This window comes from Peromyscus californicus, unplaced genomic scaffold (assembly GCF_007827085.1).
Source record: "Peromyscus californicus insignis strain IS unplaced genomic scaffold, ASM782708v3 Scaffold_7__1_contigs__length_154581171, whole genome shotgun sequence".
Taxonomy (NCBI): domain Eukaryota; kingdom Metazoa; phylum Chordata; class Mammalia; order Rodentia; family Cricetidae; genus Peromyscus; species Peromyscus californicus.
The window spans coordinates 5,462,616-5,476,102 of NW_026294595.1; the positions used below are offsets into that span (position 1 = coordinate 5,462,616).

Genomic DNA, 13,487 nt, shown 5'->3' on the forward strand with positions numbered 1-13,487 from the left:
CAGGAGCTCCATTGAGCCAACTTCCATGTTTCCATGGTTTTGTGAGAGTGTCTTTGTTTTGTGGCTCAAGACGTTCCTGGTTTTCCTTTTCAGTCTAGAATCAGCCATTTCTCTAAGAGCCTGCTTCTTGTAGAGCAGGGTGTAAGGAACAAAAGCTGGGGCTCCAAGCCTGCATGCTGCTCCCAAGTGCCCTTGAATCTAGGCCCTTAGCTGAGAAGCATGTGTTCATGCGTGTGTCCATGTGTCTACACACAGTCCTGTACTTCCATCTTTACATAGTCCCTCCACCTAGACACTGAAGCCAGGTTTATGCTGACTAACCCCATTCTGGTCCATACCACATAGTCTCTCTCCCCATATCCCCCTCTTCTCTCTCTCCTTCTCTCAGGGCACCAGGCCTAGCACTTTTCTCTCTTGTCCTTACTAGTTAGTCCCAACAGTTTTGCCCATGGTGTTCCAACCTACACAAACCAGTTTTCTTCTGTTGGACCTCACAAGTGCCCCACAAAAAGCACATGCTAGATGGAAACCCCAGCTCATCTGCTGCCTGCTGGCTTGCCCACCCTCATAGCAATTCCTGGCATCCTGTTCCATCACCCTGGATCCCTCCTGTTCCTCTAGCCCAGTTCCCAGGCTCTCAGTTCTTCCGTCTATGTCTGCTTCTGTACGTTCCCTCTCCTACACTCCTTTTGCAAACAGCTCTTGCCCCAACCACCTGCATCAGCCTTACTACCTGTATTAATTAGGGTTTTGGTGAAATAATTAAACATCACAGTCAAAAGCAACCTAGGGAGGAGCTTGTTTCATCTTATACTTTCACATCAGAGTCCATCATCAAAGAAGTCAGGATAGGAACTTAAGGCAGGAACCTGGAGACAGGGCTGAAGCAGAGTCCATGGATGACTGTTGCTTACTGGCTTGCTCTACATGGCTTGCTCAGCTTGCTTCTTTATACCAACCTGGATTGCAGGCCTAAGCTGGCACCACCCACAGTGGCCCAGGCCCTCCCATGTTAATCATTAATCAAGAAAATACCCGCCCCCAGACAAGCAACCTGATGGAAGCATTGTCCCAGTTGGGTTCCTCTTTCCATATACCTCTAACTTGTGTCAAGTTGAACAAAAAACAAAACAAGCAAACAAACCAGCCAGGACAATTGACCCCTTGTCAACTTGGCACACTGATGCATTACAATTAAACCATAACCTTTTCTTTTATGTTTATCCCCAGTGTCTCAATATCAACATCACAAAATAAAAACATTCAAATTAAAATTAAATTAAAATTCCCACAGTCTTTAGGAATTTAAACACTTTAAAAATTCAGTCTATTTAAAACATCCAAAGTCTCTTTCAAAGTACAAGGTCTCTCTAAAATATCTAAAGTCTCCTAATTGTGGGCTCCTGTAACATCAAAAATTGGGCTACGTACTTCTTATTTCAAATAGGAAAGGCCAGGGCACAGTTATAATCATTTCAAAGCAAAACCAAAGTCCAGTGGTGTAAAAGCATGGTGCATGGTATCTGGGATTCACTTAGGACCCTCCGGATTCCACAGGACTTGTGCAGCTCCACCCCTCGGGCTGTGCCAGTCATAGCTCATCTCACAGGCTCAGGCTGGTGCACGCCACATCTGTTGCTGTCCTTGGTGGTAGTCCCATGGTACTGGCGTCCCCCAAATGCTGGAGTCTTCATTGCAGCTGGGCTGTGCCTTCACCAACAGGCTCTCCTAGGCTCTTATGATGCCAAGTCTCAGCTGCTCTCCATGACGTTTTCATGCCTTCAAAACCAGTATCACCTGGAAGACGCTCACAAGACTCTTGCTCTTTCTTCCTTACACCACACTCTGCTGCCGGCATGAGATGCAGCCTTGGCCCCGTCCGGGCCATAACTTCTGAGTGCTGAGAAAACACACCCCAGAAGATTTTGTCTCAGTGATGCTAGCCTTTTCTTAATCACAGCTCACTCTTCAGCCCCAGGTGACCAGTATTAATTGTCCCAGCAAGGCAAAGGCTGTACTTGGGTGATTCTGTCTCGTGTTGATCACAGATAATTCTTCAGGGCTGCATAGTCTTGTTACAGAATAGCACAGCATAGAGTCTTTACTTCCTTTGGAAACTGCACGAGCCGGGTCTCTGTCATCTGCACTGCTCTCAGCATTATATTCTAAGTTCCCACAACAGCTCAGCCAGCCCTGATCACTCAATGCCTTTTCCAGCCAAAAAGTGGAAGTGACTCCACAGTTCTCCCAAACACAGTCAGGTCTGTCACAACAATACCCCACAAACCCGGGTACCAATATGTCTGTCTTAGGGTTTCTTTTTGTGTAATAAAACCCAGTGACCAAAGCAACTTGGAGAGAAAAAGGTTTGTTCCACCTTATATTTCTATATCACAGTCCATGATCGAAGGAAGTCAGGCAGGAACCTGGAGGCAGGAACTGAAGCGGAGGCCGTGGAGAGGTGCTGCTTACTGGCTTACTCAGCCTGCTTCCTTTTACCATCCAGGACACCCCTTATACCATCCAGGACACTATGCCCAGCAATGGCATCACCCAGAGTGATCTGGACCCTCCCTCATCGATCATTAATTTAAAAAGTGCTCCATAGGGATTGGGGAAACAACATGATCAAAATAAATTGTGTGAAAATTAATTTTCAATAAAAAAGAGAAAATGTTCATAGACTTGCCTGCAGGCTGTCTGATGGAGGCATTGTTCCAATGAAGGGTCTTCTTCCCACGTGACTCTAACATGTCACGTTGACAAAAAGAAAACCAGCCAGGAGAGTCTCCCAGGTGGTTCTTCTGTCTGGTCACCCTAGCTAGACTGGATGGTTGGAATGGCCCCATCTGCTAGGGTAACATCCTGAAGTTGACTCTCCCTAGTCTTCCCAGCCCACAAGCCTTTGTGTGACTCATCTAGCAGCCATTTGGGATGACAGTTAAGGCACTGGCCATGGGTCTCTGCACCCTACTCCTGTGCAGACGTTTAAAAGTCCGAGTTAGAACTTCACCTTCTGACATGGAAAATTCCACAGCTAAGTGAAAAAGTGCAGAGCAGTTACACTGTGGTGCTGATTTTGTTAAAACACCCACACATGCGTACACACACACACAGACAGACAAAGTATATTTCTTTACACTTTCAGACACACATAAATGCACAGAAAACAGCTACAGGCCCAAGGCCCATGCAGACTGCTGACCTAGGGTTCAGAGTGTGTTAGCTTAGCTGTCCTTTAGGGATGGATTCCTTGAAAACAGATTCATATATTGAGACATTCAAACAATATAATTTAGCTGGCAGTGGTGGTGCACACCTTTAATCCCAGCACTCAGAAGGCAAAGGCAGACAGGTCTCTGTGAGTACAAGGCCAGTCTGGTCTACAAAGTGAGTTCCAGGACAGCCAGAGCAACACAGAGAAACCCTGTCTCAGAGAAAAGAAAAAGAAAAGAAAAAATACAGTTTAAAATGGTTTGTGTTGGTGTTGAGGTGAAAAGAGGCCCGGGAAGGGAAGGCGTACCTCCCCTCCTGAGGTGTCCGCCCCCACAGAGGCCATTGTGTGTGACCTCTGCCAGCAGGGCCTGTCCTGGCCACCAAACTTGCCTGCAGTAACAGTGAAGTGGCTGGGTGGGAATGGCCCTTGTTTCACAGCACCCGACTCCCTGAGGACGGCTGTTCCTCAAGAACAGCCTGCCTTCCGCTCGGCACAGTCACGCCCCCATGCTTCAGCTCCTGCTCGCCAACAGGCTTTAGAGTTTCTGCCTTGGAACAGCAGGTGTGAGCACTGACTCCAGAGCCTCCTGACTACAGAGGCCTCCCGTTAGTGCCATGGATGTGATCCTGAGACAACCGTCTTCACCTTAAGCCAAGTGCAAATGGTCTTGGAGCAAAGCCATTACAGAGTTATAAAGTTAAAAAGTTTCCTCAGAGGAATGCAGCTGGTCTAGCTGGATTTCTAGGCCCTCCTGAGTATAGGACATGTCCTTCTACCCTTCCTGCTCTCAGAGCTCGCCAGGAACCTCCCTCACCTGACCAGTCGTCTGCATTAGAGGAGGGCTGCTCTGAGCAGGGGCTGAGGCCTCATTCCTCTCGTGGTACTAGGGATGTGGAGAGGAATCACCCCTCAATTGAAGTGACAGGGTCGGGCATTTTGTGTAGAGATGGGTCTGGAGATGATTGTGTGTTTGTGAGATCCAGAATGCTTGTGCCCGGCAGAACCTGGGGAATGCCCGTTAGTGGGAGACGCCTGTAGTTTATTAGCCTGGACTTCTTTATTTTTTTTATTTATTTATTTTTTTTATTTTTTTTTTTTGGTTTTTCGAGACAGGGTTTCTCTGTGTAGCTTTGCGCCTTTCCTGGAACTCACTTAGTAGCCCAGGCTGGCCTCGAACTCATAGAGATCCACCTGGCTCAGCCTGGACTTCTTTATAGCAGTTTTGTTTGTGTTTTGTTTCTGCCTGTGGTGCTGGGCTTAAGCGGGTACAAGGCCTCTATCCCTGAGCTGAGCTCCAAGCCCTTTAGGACTCTTTCCAGGGGACATCAAACAAATGGACCTATTGGGGGCGGGGTCTTGGTTCTTGTTTTCTTGAAGAAAAGAATTCAGTCAAGACACAGATATTTTAAGCTGAAGTTCATTTAGCAGAGCAAAACCAACAGTCAAAGAGAGATGGTGGGGGCTGCCCCCAAGTGGGATGCAGCCTAGTGCGCTCTGTAATCTGGATTTCAAAGTCTGTGGAATATTTATGAGGTGACATATTCATGGGGTGAGGTGACCCTTTTTCCCTCCCAACTCATAATGAACCAGATTGCCCTTTCGTGGTATTTCTTCCCATGGTCCTCTAGAAAAGCCCCTGGGACTAGGCTTGAGGTCAAAACCACAATGCAAACGGTATTTGAATGGTGCCAGGTCTCTTGAGGATACAACCCCTTCACTAGTTCATGTGGAGGATAGCACAAGCCTAGCTGCAGCTCAGGGATATTTAACCACAACAACATTCTGGCCACTTGGGAGACCAGCTAAGATGCAGCCTTGGTTTTCTTCAGTCACCTCACATCTTACTCCTTACCTGTGTGGTACCAGATTGCTCCAGAACCCCATTTCTGGATCAAGCTTTGCTTGTAACTGCCGAGAGAACAGATGGCGGGGAGGGCACTGTTGGGCACCCTGTGCGTCATACCACAGTGCAGGGCAGACATTGCGTCTATACCTCTGCGAGCCTTTGACCGGGACTCACGGGTAATATGGTTTAATATGGATACATGGAGTTTATGAAGGGCCTTTTCCTGTGCAGCAGTAATATCGTCATCCCTAACCAACCAAGAAGCTTGTTTGTACATGGGCTTTGTGTTTTTATCTCATTTCGACAGGAGTGGCCCAGATATTATCATTTTCTTTTACAGTTGAAAGAAAGGTCAGATAGAGCGACCCCTGTCCTAGTCACAACAGTTGTGGGGTAGGAGGCTGTGCTCTGAGCTCAGTCCCCAAAGAGACGGTCTGTGCTCTGTATATGGAAGTCATGCGTCAAGTGGCGGCCGTAGAACGGCTAGGCTCGGCTCATTCATGCTTGCTGCCTTGCCCCCACCCCGGCGTTGCCGAAGAGGCAGGTGAAACTCTGACTCGGGATTAAGTGACTTACCCAAAACCACGTGCCTGGCAAGCGGGCACCAACGCACATGTGACTGACACCAGTGCCCACACTTCTTCTTCTTCTTGTGCGTGGGGCTCCGGAGTCTCCGGCTGTGGCTGATAAATTGCTCCTTTTGGCTTATGAATAACATGGCAAAACAAATTACTTTGGGGACCTAGAAGGAAGTTGTTGGCCTTGTGTAAACTCAATTGGAATGTCACCGAGCAGACAGCTCCGGAGGCGTCTACAAATATCTTCCAAAGATATCTCCAAAGTGAGTCACCCAGAAAGCAGGACGCCCCGTGTTTTGGTTTGCAAATGAGTTTTGAGAAATGGCCTTGAGATCTTGAGCTGTTGGCACTTTTCCCATCCCAGATTGCAAAGGACTTTGGGAATGCCACAGGAAAAGGAGGGGAAGAGGTGGGATACTGATTGCTTATGGCTCCGAGCCCCAAGCAGGTACAGGAGATTAAAGCCCCCCCCCCCCTCCAACCACATTGAATTCCATTCCAAAAAACGACTACCTGCCAGTCAGCCAGTTTGCCAAGCCTCCTCTGGGACATCCAGGTACCATTACCTGGCTCACCTACCACTGTGTGGTGACTGTAAGCAGGTAACAGCAGAGGTGATGGGAATAGGGTTTCGTTTTAAAGTTTACATTTTTACAACTCTATTTTATGACTCTTTATCAAGCATGTTGAGATGAAATCTAAGTGTCCTTGTCCCTTCTGCTTATGGAGATGTCAAGGAGGGATGGAGTTGACTGCTCTGAGCAACTTTGGGTGACGGTGGAGGGCCCGGGGTCCGGACCCTGGGAGCTGGCCAGTGGGTGGTTTGTGTGGAGTCTAAAGAAGCCTGAAGCATGTGTCAAGATGGGGGATCAAAGGCGAGCTCTAGGGATGGCTTTGGGAAGTAAAATGATAGTTTCCACACAAAGGGAGGAGGCAGGAGCTATGATGGGGAGCCCATTTGCCAGGCAGACTTCCTACAGGTTCATAGAGTTATCTGTGGGAGCAGAAATCCAATTTGATGTCCAACCAGATGCAGCATGCAAATTGGGCAGCTTCCCTGAGAGCAGCAAAGACAGGGTGTGGGTCAGCCGAAGAAGAGAACACAGCTCTAGACGCCCCTCTCTGCAGCGGGGGTGAGGCGTGCAGCAGAGTACAGCTTTATTTGTTTAAACCTCAGGATCAGTAAGCATTCACAGTCCTCTTGACTTGTGCTGCCTGGTTGTAAAAAGAACAGTTGAACGAGCTCATTGTTTGGGGGCCTCTTTCTTTAATGTATTTTACAAACACTCTCGGTGACAGGCCTGACATGCAGATTTCTATGTACTTGCTCTTCAGTCTGGGATTACAGCATTAATAACACAGTTCCGTGCTTCGTGCCATTTTTAAGCATGATCGTTATGATAAAGGGCATATACTTAATTACAGGCCTGCTTAATTACAGCTCTGTTGCAGCTCGTTTGTTTAGGAGAATGCTAATTGCGCTACGGAGCCCACGGCACATCCTCGCTTTCATCTGCTCCTTGTTGTTCCATCCATGGATCGGCATTTGTTAAAACTGCCACCAATTTTCTTTTTTAAGTAAAAAGAAGAAAGCAGTGGCCTGACACTAAAGGGACACAGCTCTAGTCAGATATCGGGAGCCACAGTGCCGGGATGCTGTCCCCACAGCAGACCCCTGGCTGCTGTCGTCAAATGTGTCCGTTGATGTAAGGAGTCTGCTCCTGAGCTACTGTAGTGTAGGCCCATTTTATAGACAGGCTCAAAAGTGTGGTGGCCCAGTGTGGACACAGCCACCAGCCCATCCTTCTACCACAGGCCAGGCTGTGGACCTGAACCCTAGCTCTGTCACAGCCCTGAAACTCTTGAGTGCCTGACTTGGGTGAAGAGGCTGCAGGTAGGAAGGTTGAAGGTTCACCACCTTGTGCAAGGGAAGGCACCTGGTTCCTGGCTTCTCCTCTGTGGAAGAAACCTTGGAGGGACCACGGGTCCTCTACCTTTCTTCTCTCATTACCTCCAAGGCTTGGAGGAGCCTTTGTAATGTCACCCTGGGAACCCTACCCAGAGAAAGGACCAGTACCTGATTCTGCAACATGACCATGCACACAAGTCAGGCAGGATCAGGGAGAAGCCCTGCCCTAACTCTTGCTGGCTGGCAGAGCACAGTGACCCTGTGAACCAAGTCACAGCCGTGTGTGGCCCTGACTAGGGTCAGTGAGAGACCAGTAACTAAGACAGCAGTCCATGCTTCCGCTCTAGAACAGTCGTGATGAAAACATACCAGCCCTGGCTGGGGAAGGAGAGAGGAAGGAGGGGAACAGGGCTCCCCATCAGAAGGAGGACAGAGATGGTTTATGAGCAATCTTGGGGACCACGTGAAAAATGCTTGCCATCATTTTTAGGGATTTTGTTTGCCAAACCTCTGAATATTTTCAAATATGGAAGGCTGTCCAGATAAGACTCCTAGGAATGGATGCTTTTGAATCAGAAGGGGCCTTTCCTCCTACAGCTAAACTCTGCAACACACAGACCCTGCTCCGGCCCAGCAAGTATCACTTGCTCCCCCTGTTTGCTCTGTGCAGTACATCTTCCAAGAGGAAAGTGAGGCCCCCTGAACCATGATTGGTCCGGCCCGCCCCCCTCCCCGCAGCTGTGGCTTCTTAGCCCACCTCGAGCCTTCTCTTCTCCAGACACAAGCCCACTCTGCCTCTCCCCATGTGTCAAATGCAGTGCTGGGTGCTGGGCAGAGTCCCACCTCTCTGGGGCAACAGGCCTGAGTCTGCCTCTCCATTTCCGCGTGGAGTTAGCTTAGGGCCCTACAATGTCCTCCCTGTTTTCATGGCTCTCAGGATGATCATTCGAGAATATTATACAAGCTCAAAGCAGACCAAGTGGCACCTGGATCCTGTGGCCATGCTGTGGCACTGTGGCTTTGCAGATGGCACCTTCCATGTTCATAATCAAATCACATTGATGTGTCCAACCAGCACTAAACCGTTTCCCCTTTTGTTACTGTGCATGTCTCCCATTCATCCAGTACAGCTGGACCTAGACTACAAGGTGTTACATTGACCCTGGGAAATTCCATGCTCTGACGTAGCCCAGATGTCAATATTCTGCGCCCTTCATCAGATTTCACTGCTGGCCAGTTAACAAGCATTCCTACTAGGTTTCTATCCCGTGTTTCTTCTTAGATAACAGGTGATGTCCTGACCCCTGCAGAGCAGTTGGTTAACCTGCCTCTCCAGTGCAGGCTGTGTCCTATGGAAGGGGGAGGTGGATGCCACTGTGGAAGCCAGATGACAACTTTGTGGTGTTATTTCCGTCATTCTACCTTTCTGTGATTCCAGGGCTCAAACTCAACGTGTTGAATTTGCGCAGCATGCTCCTTTACCCGCTGAGCGTCTCACCCAGCCCCTACCAGATTTTTTTAAGACGTATTTATTTTATGTGTGTGAATGTTGGCCTGCATGCCTGTCTGGGCACCACATACAGTGCTCATGGAGGCCAGAGGAGGGTGTCAGATCCTCTGGAACTGGAGTTACAGATGCTTGTGAGCTGCCATGTGGGTGCTGGGAATGAAAACCAGTATCCTCTGAAAGATTTTAGCCACTGGACCATCTCTCCAGTGCCTTGCACCCAACCACACACACACTAGATTTTTTTTAATGCAATTTGGCCAGTAAGTATGGCCTGGAGGTCACATCTGCTTCTGTGTGTCCTGTGCACTGGGAGCCCTATCTAGGCGGTTTCTCTTGAGCGCTGCCCTGCTGGGCAGATAGGCTAAGATCTGTTTTCTAGTGAATGAGAGGAGTGTCTGACTGCCCAGCCTCCTGTTGTGAGTCCCCTTTACCAAATGTGACCTCAGTCACTTTACCAAATGGCTTCTTTCCGTCAGGACTGGGCACAGGGGCTTCCATCTCTGTTGCCCGTCCAGGCAGGAGTGGACCTGCCACCACCATCCTGGTGGCCACCATCAAGCAGCCTCATGTTTCTCACAGTGTGAAACACTGCCCCCTGTCGTCTGGTAGGCCCCAGAGCTCCCATAAGGCTCCCGGTAAGGACTTCACTGTAGAAGTGGCTGAGGGGAAGTGTCATTAGTCCCTGCACAGTGCCTGTGTCAATTGTCATCTGTGTCCAGTTGTCCTAAGTCAGGGCTTCCAGGTTACTGCTTCCTGCCTATATGACCTTGGTGGGCTCTCCCTCTGGACCCTCTGTTTCATCATCTCAAAATGATCAGAAGTGATATGAGGGCCCTGGACCCAGCAAGCATTTGAGGTTAAAACACACAAGAGCTGTGCGGGGTAAATGGAAGCTTAGAGTTCACATTGGGTGGCCAGTGGCAGGAGCCATGGGAGGCCTTTCTGGGTGTTGATGGGACCTCCATCCCTCTCTGGCAAGCTTGTGGCTTTCCAGGGATCCTTCATTTGTGGTGCTGTCTGCTGTGATAGGTTTTTAGGTCATACAGGGTGTTTGCATGTGGTCTCCGACATTATCTGGGATTGTCCCTCCTCCCTGGGCTAGTGTCGGATACATCACGCCGCTCTTCCCATCCTCGCCTCTTCTGGGTTGTGGGGCCCAGCTGCAGTGGGAGACGGTCCCTGCTGCAGGCCTTTGTAGAGCCTGGAAAGCACACAGGAGGTGGCCCTGCAGAGGGGCTCCGGTGCAGGCCAGCCCTGTCCTTTGTTCCCTCCCTCCCTGCAGTATTGGGGACACAGCTTAACACACACTGCAGGGCACAGCTGCGCCTTCCTCCTGACTCTCCTCTCCACTCCTGCCTCTCTTCTGCCCTAGCCCTAGAAGTTGGGCTCAGCATTTGAGTACCAAGGAAGCCTTCATTTTAGGAAATGGTGGCGTACAATGTCCATTCTACAACCACTATCTGCCACAAACTCCCTCTCACTGCAGCCTGCAGGTCCCTACGCTGAGGGCCAGAGGTGTAGGCTGAATTTTGCCTCAGCTCCATCCCGTCTCTGCAAGACTGGTGTCTCAGTCAGCAGCAGTCCATGGGTCACACTGTGAGGACCCTGCATCACAGGCTCCTCTGTGGCAAGATGTAGACACACTTAGATTGCAGGAGATGTGGTACAGAAAGGAACTGAGTTCCTCCTTCGCAGGCTGCTCATTCCACACTCCTCCCCTCGTGTCCTGTCGGCCTCAGCCCTGAAGCTCTGACAAGGAATCAGTCACCGTGAGCACATGTTCCCCTTTGCCACATACACTGAGTCCACTCTTCACGGCCCTGGCAGGTTCTGGGCACACTTCACTGCAGACCCACAGCACACCTCGAAGCCGTTAGCCACACTTCTTTTACACATGACTGACTTCACCACAAGTCCAGGCCAGGACTCCAGCTCAGTCATTCTGACTACCAGACAACTTGTCTTTTCATGGAGACCCTGATGAGCACCCAACACCACCCAGGAGAGGTGATGGCTCAGCCTAGAGCATGTACAATAGACATGCTACTGCCAGCTTCTTCCTAGAATGCACTTCTGTCCCCTCCTAGCCACACGTCACTTTCTTCCTGCTGTCAGGCCCTTAGTGGCTCCCACCACTTAGGACATAAGTCAGACTCCTGGGTAAGGTTGGGAGAGGGCTTCCAGACCAGCCCCGTGCTACTCCCCCACCCTCTCTGCATGACTAACTGCACTCAGAGGATCCACACAAGGCGTCTGCATCCCTGGGTATGTGGTCCCTGGGAATGGAGGGCACCCTGTCCCACTCACTTGAACTGGGCAGCACCTGCCTCCAGCCAGGGACTGGTCGGTTCTCTCTGGACTGACAGTTTAGCTTCCTGGACAGCAATGGTGTCCTCAATGCCTTTCTCTTCTTTCCTCTTACAGCAATGGATGGTGTGCCTTTCATGATTTCAGAGAAGTTTTCCTGCATCCCAGAAAGTGTAAGTTTAATGCATGATCCCCTCCCCATCTCCCACCTTAACCTGAAGTCCCTCAAGTTCTGTGCGCATGAGCTGCTCCTGCACCCTGGAGCTCCCTGGGCCCGTGGAAGCATTTCTGCCTGATGATTCTCTTATTCTGGATGCTGAACCCTAAAACCAGAAGGCACAACTTCTGAGAGCTGGGATGCGTTCTGCTCATCTCTGGGCTCTCCAGCTGGGGCCTGCACCTAGCAAATGCTTGAGAAGTAGAAGGAAAGAGCAGGTAGGGTACAAGCTTCTCGAGACACTAGCAGATGAGTGCATACGGCCACACTTTGGCATTTGAGCCTCGTTGGACAGTTGCAAAGTGTTTCCTGAGTTGAGCTTAGTCAGTCTAGCAGTTCGTTTGAGACTGACTCTCACCGTGTAGCCCTGGCTGGCCTCGAACTAGCTCTCTACACCAAGCTGGCCTTGCACTTACAGAGATCCACCTGCCTCTGTCTCCTGAGTGCTAAGATTAAAACATGCACCACCACAACCAGACTTAATGATTTTATTTTTGAGACATACAGCACTGACTGGCCTGGAACTCACTACATAGATTAGGCTGTCATCAAACTCAGATCCGCCCGCCGCCTCCTCCTCCTCCTCTGCTGGTTCACACACGTGCTCTTAGTTTTTCCTTCATAGTGATGGAGTTGGCCCAGTTCCTCGCTGTCATCACTGCATTCTGTGTGTGCCGCATGCTCTGCTGTGGCACGGAGTGTCAAGGGCCTCTGGCTGTGGTCTCACCCTGAGCCTTCTTGAATGACAGAGGAGCTAGGTGAGCCAGCCAAGGGCAGAGGCCAGTATCCAGACCACACGAGGTGCCTGCCAGAGCCAGGGCCCTGCACTGGGTTCCATGCCCTCCTGGTGGATGGTGCCTGGTCCTCAGGACAGCCTTCACCCTCTCAGCTGTGCAGGCCCGGGCCATGCTGGGTCAGTAAAGTTGTTTCTGGCTTTTATCCTTCCTGTAGAAGATTGCTTTGAGGCATCACTAAACACCAAGGCCCTAGTTTGGCCCAGCGAAGACCCCACAGTGTTTCTCTTGGACCCAGTTTAAAACCACCCAGCTGGCGATCCGACCTGCTCTGTCGTTTCCATTTTTATGAAATATAATAGGCCTCCTCTGAGCCCTTCTGGTAAGCAGCTTAATCGTGAAAAATGCTCCTGACGTGACATGGGGAGTCTAAGGAACTTCCGCAGATTCCACTTGGCTGCGTTGCCATGGAGACACTGGCACCTCTCCCGCATGCTCCCTGGGAGAGGCAGTTCTGCCCTGCTCACCAGCTCCAGTTGGGAAAGTTTAGTGGAATAGTTAGAGCTAATGATGCAACAGCTGGACCTCTGCTGGCTCCTGGGCCAGGCGGGCAGGCAGCCCCACCCTCACACCATGAAGGCTGGCATCTTCACCCTAGCCAAACTGTTTTGTGGCTACTGGTAAAGCAGCCCCAGGAGCTCAGGGTCTAATTCGGTGGCCCTATCCCAAGTTTGCCCTCACAATGTGCTACTGCCAATTCAGCAAAGACTCAAGGCCACAGATGCAGGCCAAGCCCAGTGCTCAGCCCTTCCCCCTGCAGCCAGACCAGAAGGGCCCACTGTGCCACTTTAACGGGCTTTTAAAGTAAATATGAGGGGCATCCAGATGCCTTGGCAGGTGAAAGGGCTTGCGGCAAAAGCCCAGTCACTGGACTTCGAACCCAGGAACCCACATAAAAAAGCCCGATACAGTGGCATGCATGTGTGATCCTAGTACCCCGAAGAGATGGGAGTCGTGAGCCAGCTGGCCGAGAGCAGAAATGAGAGAAACCTGCTTCGGCAAGGCAGAAAGAGAGCCAACTCCTGAAAATTGCCCTCTGACCTCCGCATGTGTGTGTCCACACTCACACTCTAAAAATATGCTGAATAAGTGAATAGAGAAGATTAACC

At 50.4% G+C, this 13,487-nt stretch overlaps 1 protein-coding gene across 1 annotated transcript in view; it reads left to right on the plus strand.

Moving 5' to 3' along the window:
• Mvb12b (multivesicular body subunit 12B) overlaps positions 1 to 13,487 on the plus strand; it is a 163,492-nt gene that overhangs the window by 126,227 nt on the left and 23,778 nt on the right. Inside the window, exon 8 of the mRNA XM_052725728.1 lies at positions 11,485 to 11,540. Within this exon, the coding sequence (XP_052581688.1) occupies positions 11,485 to 11,540 (56 nt within the window). The remainder of the gene's footprint in view (positions 1 to 11,484; positions 11,541 to 13,487) is intronic.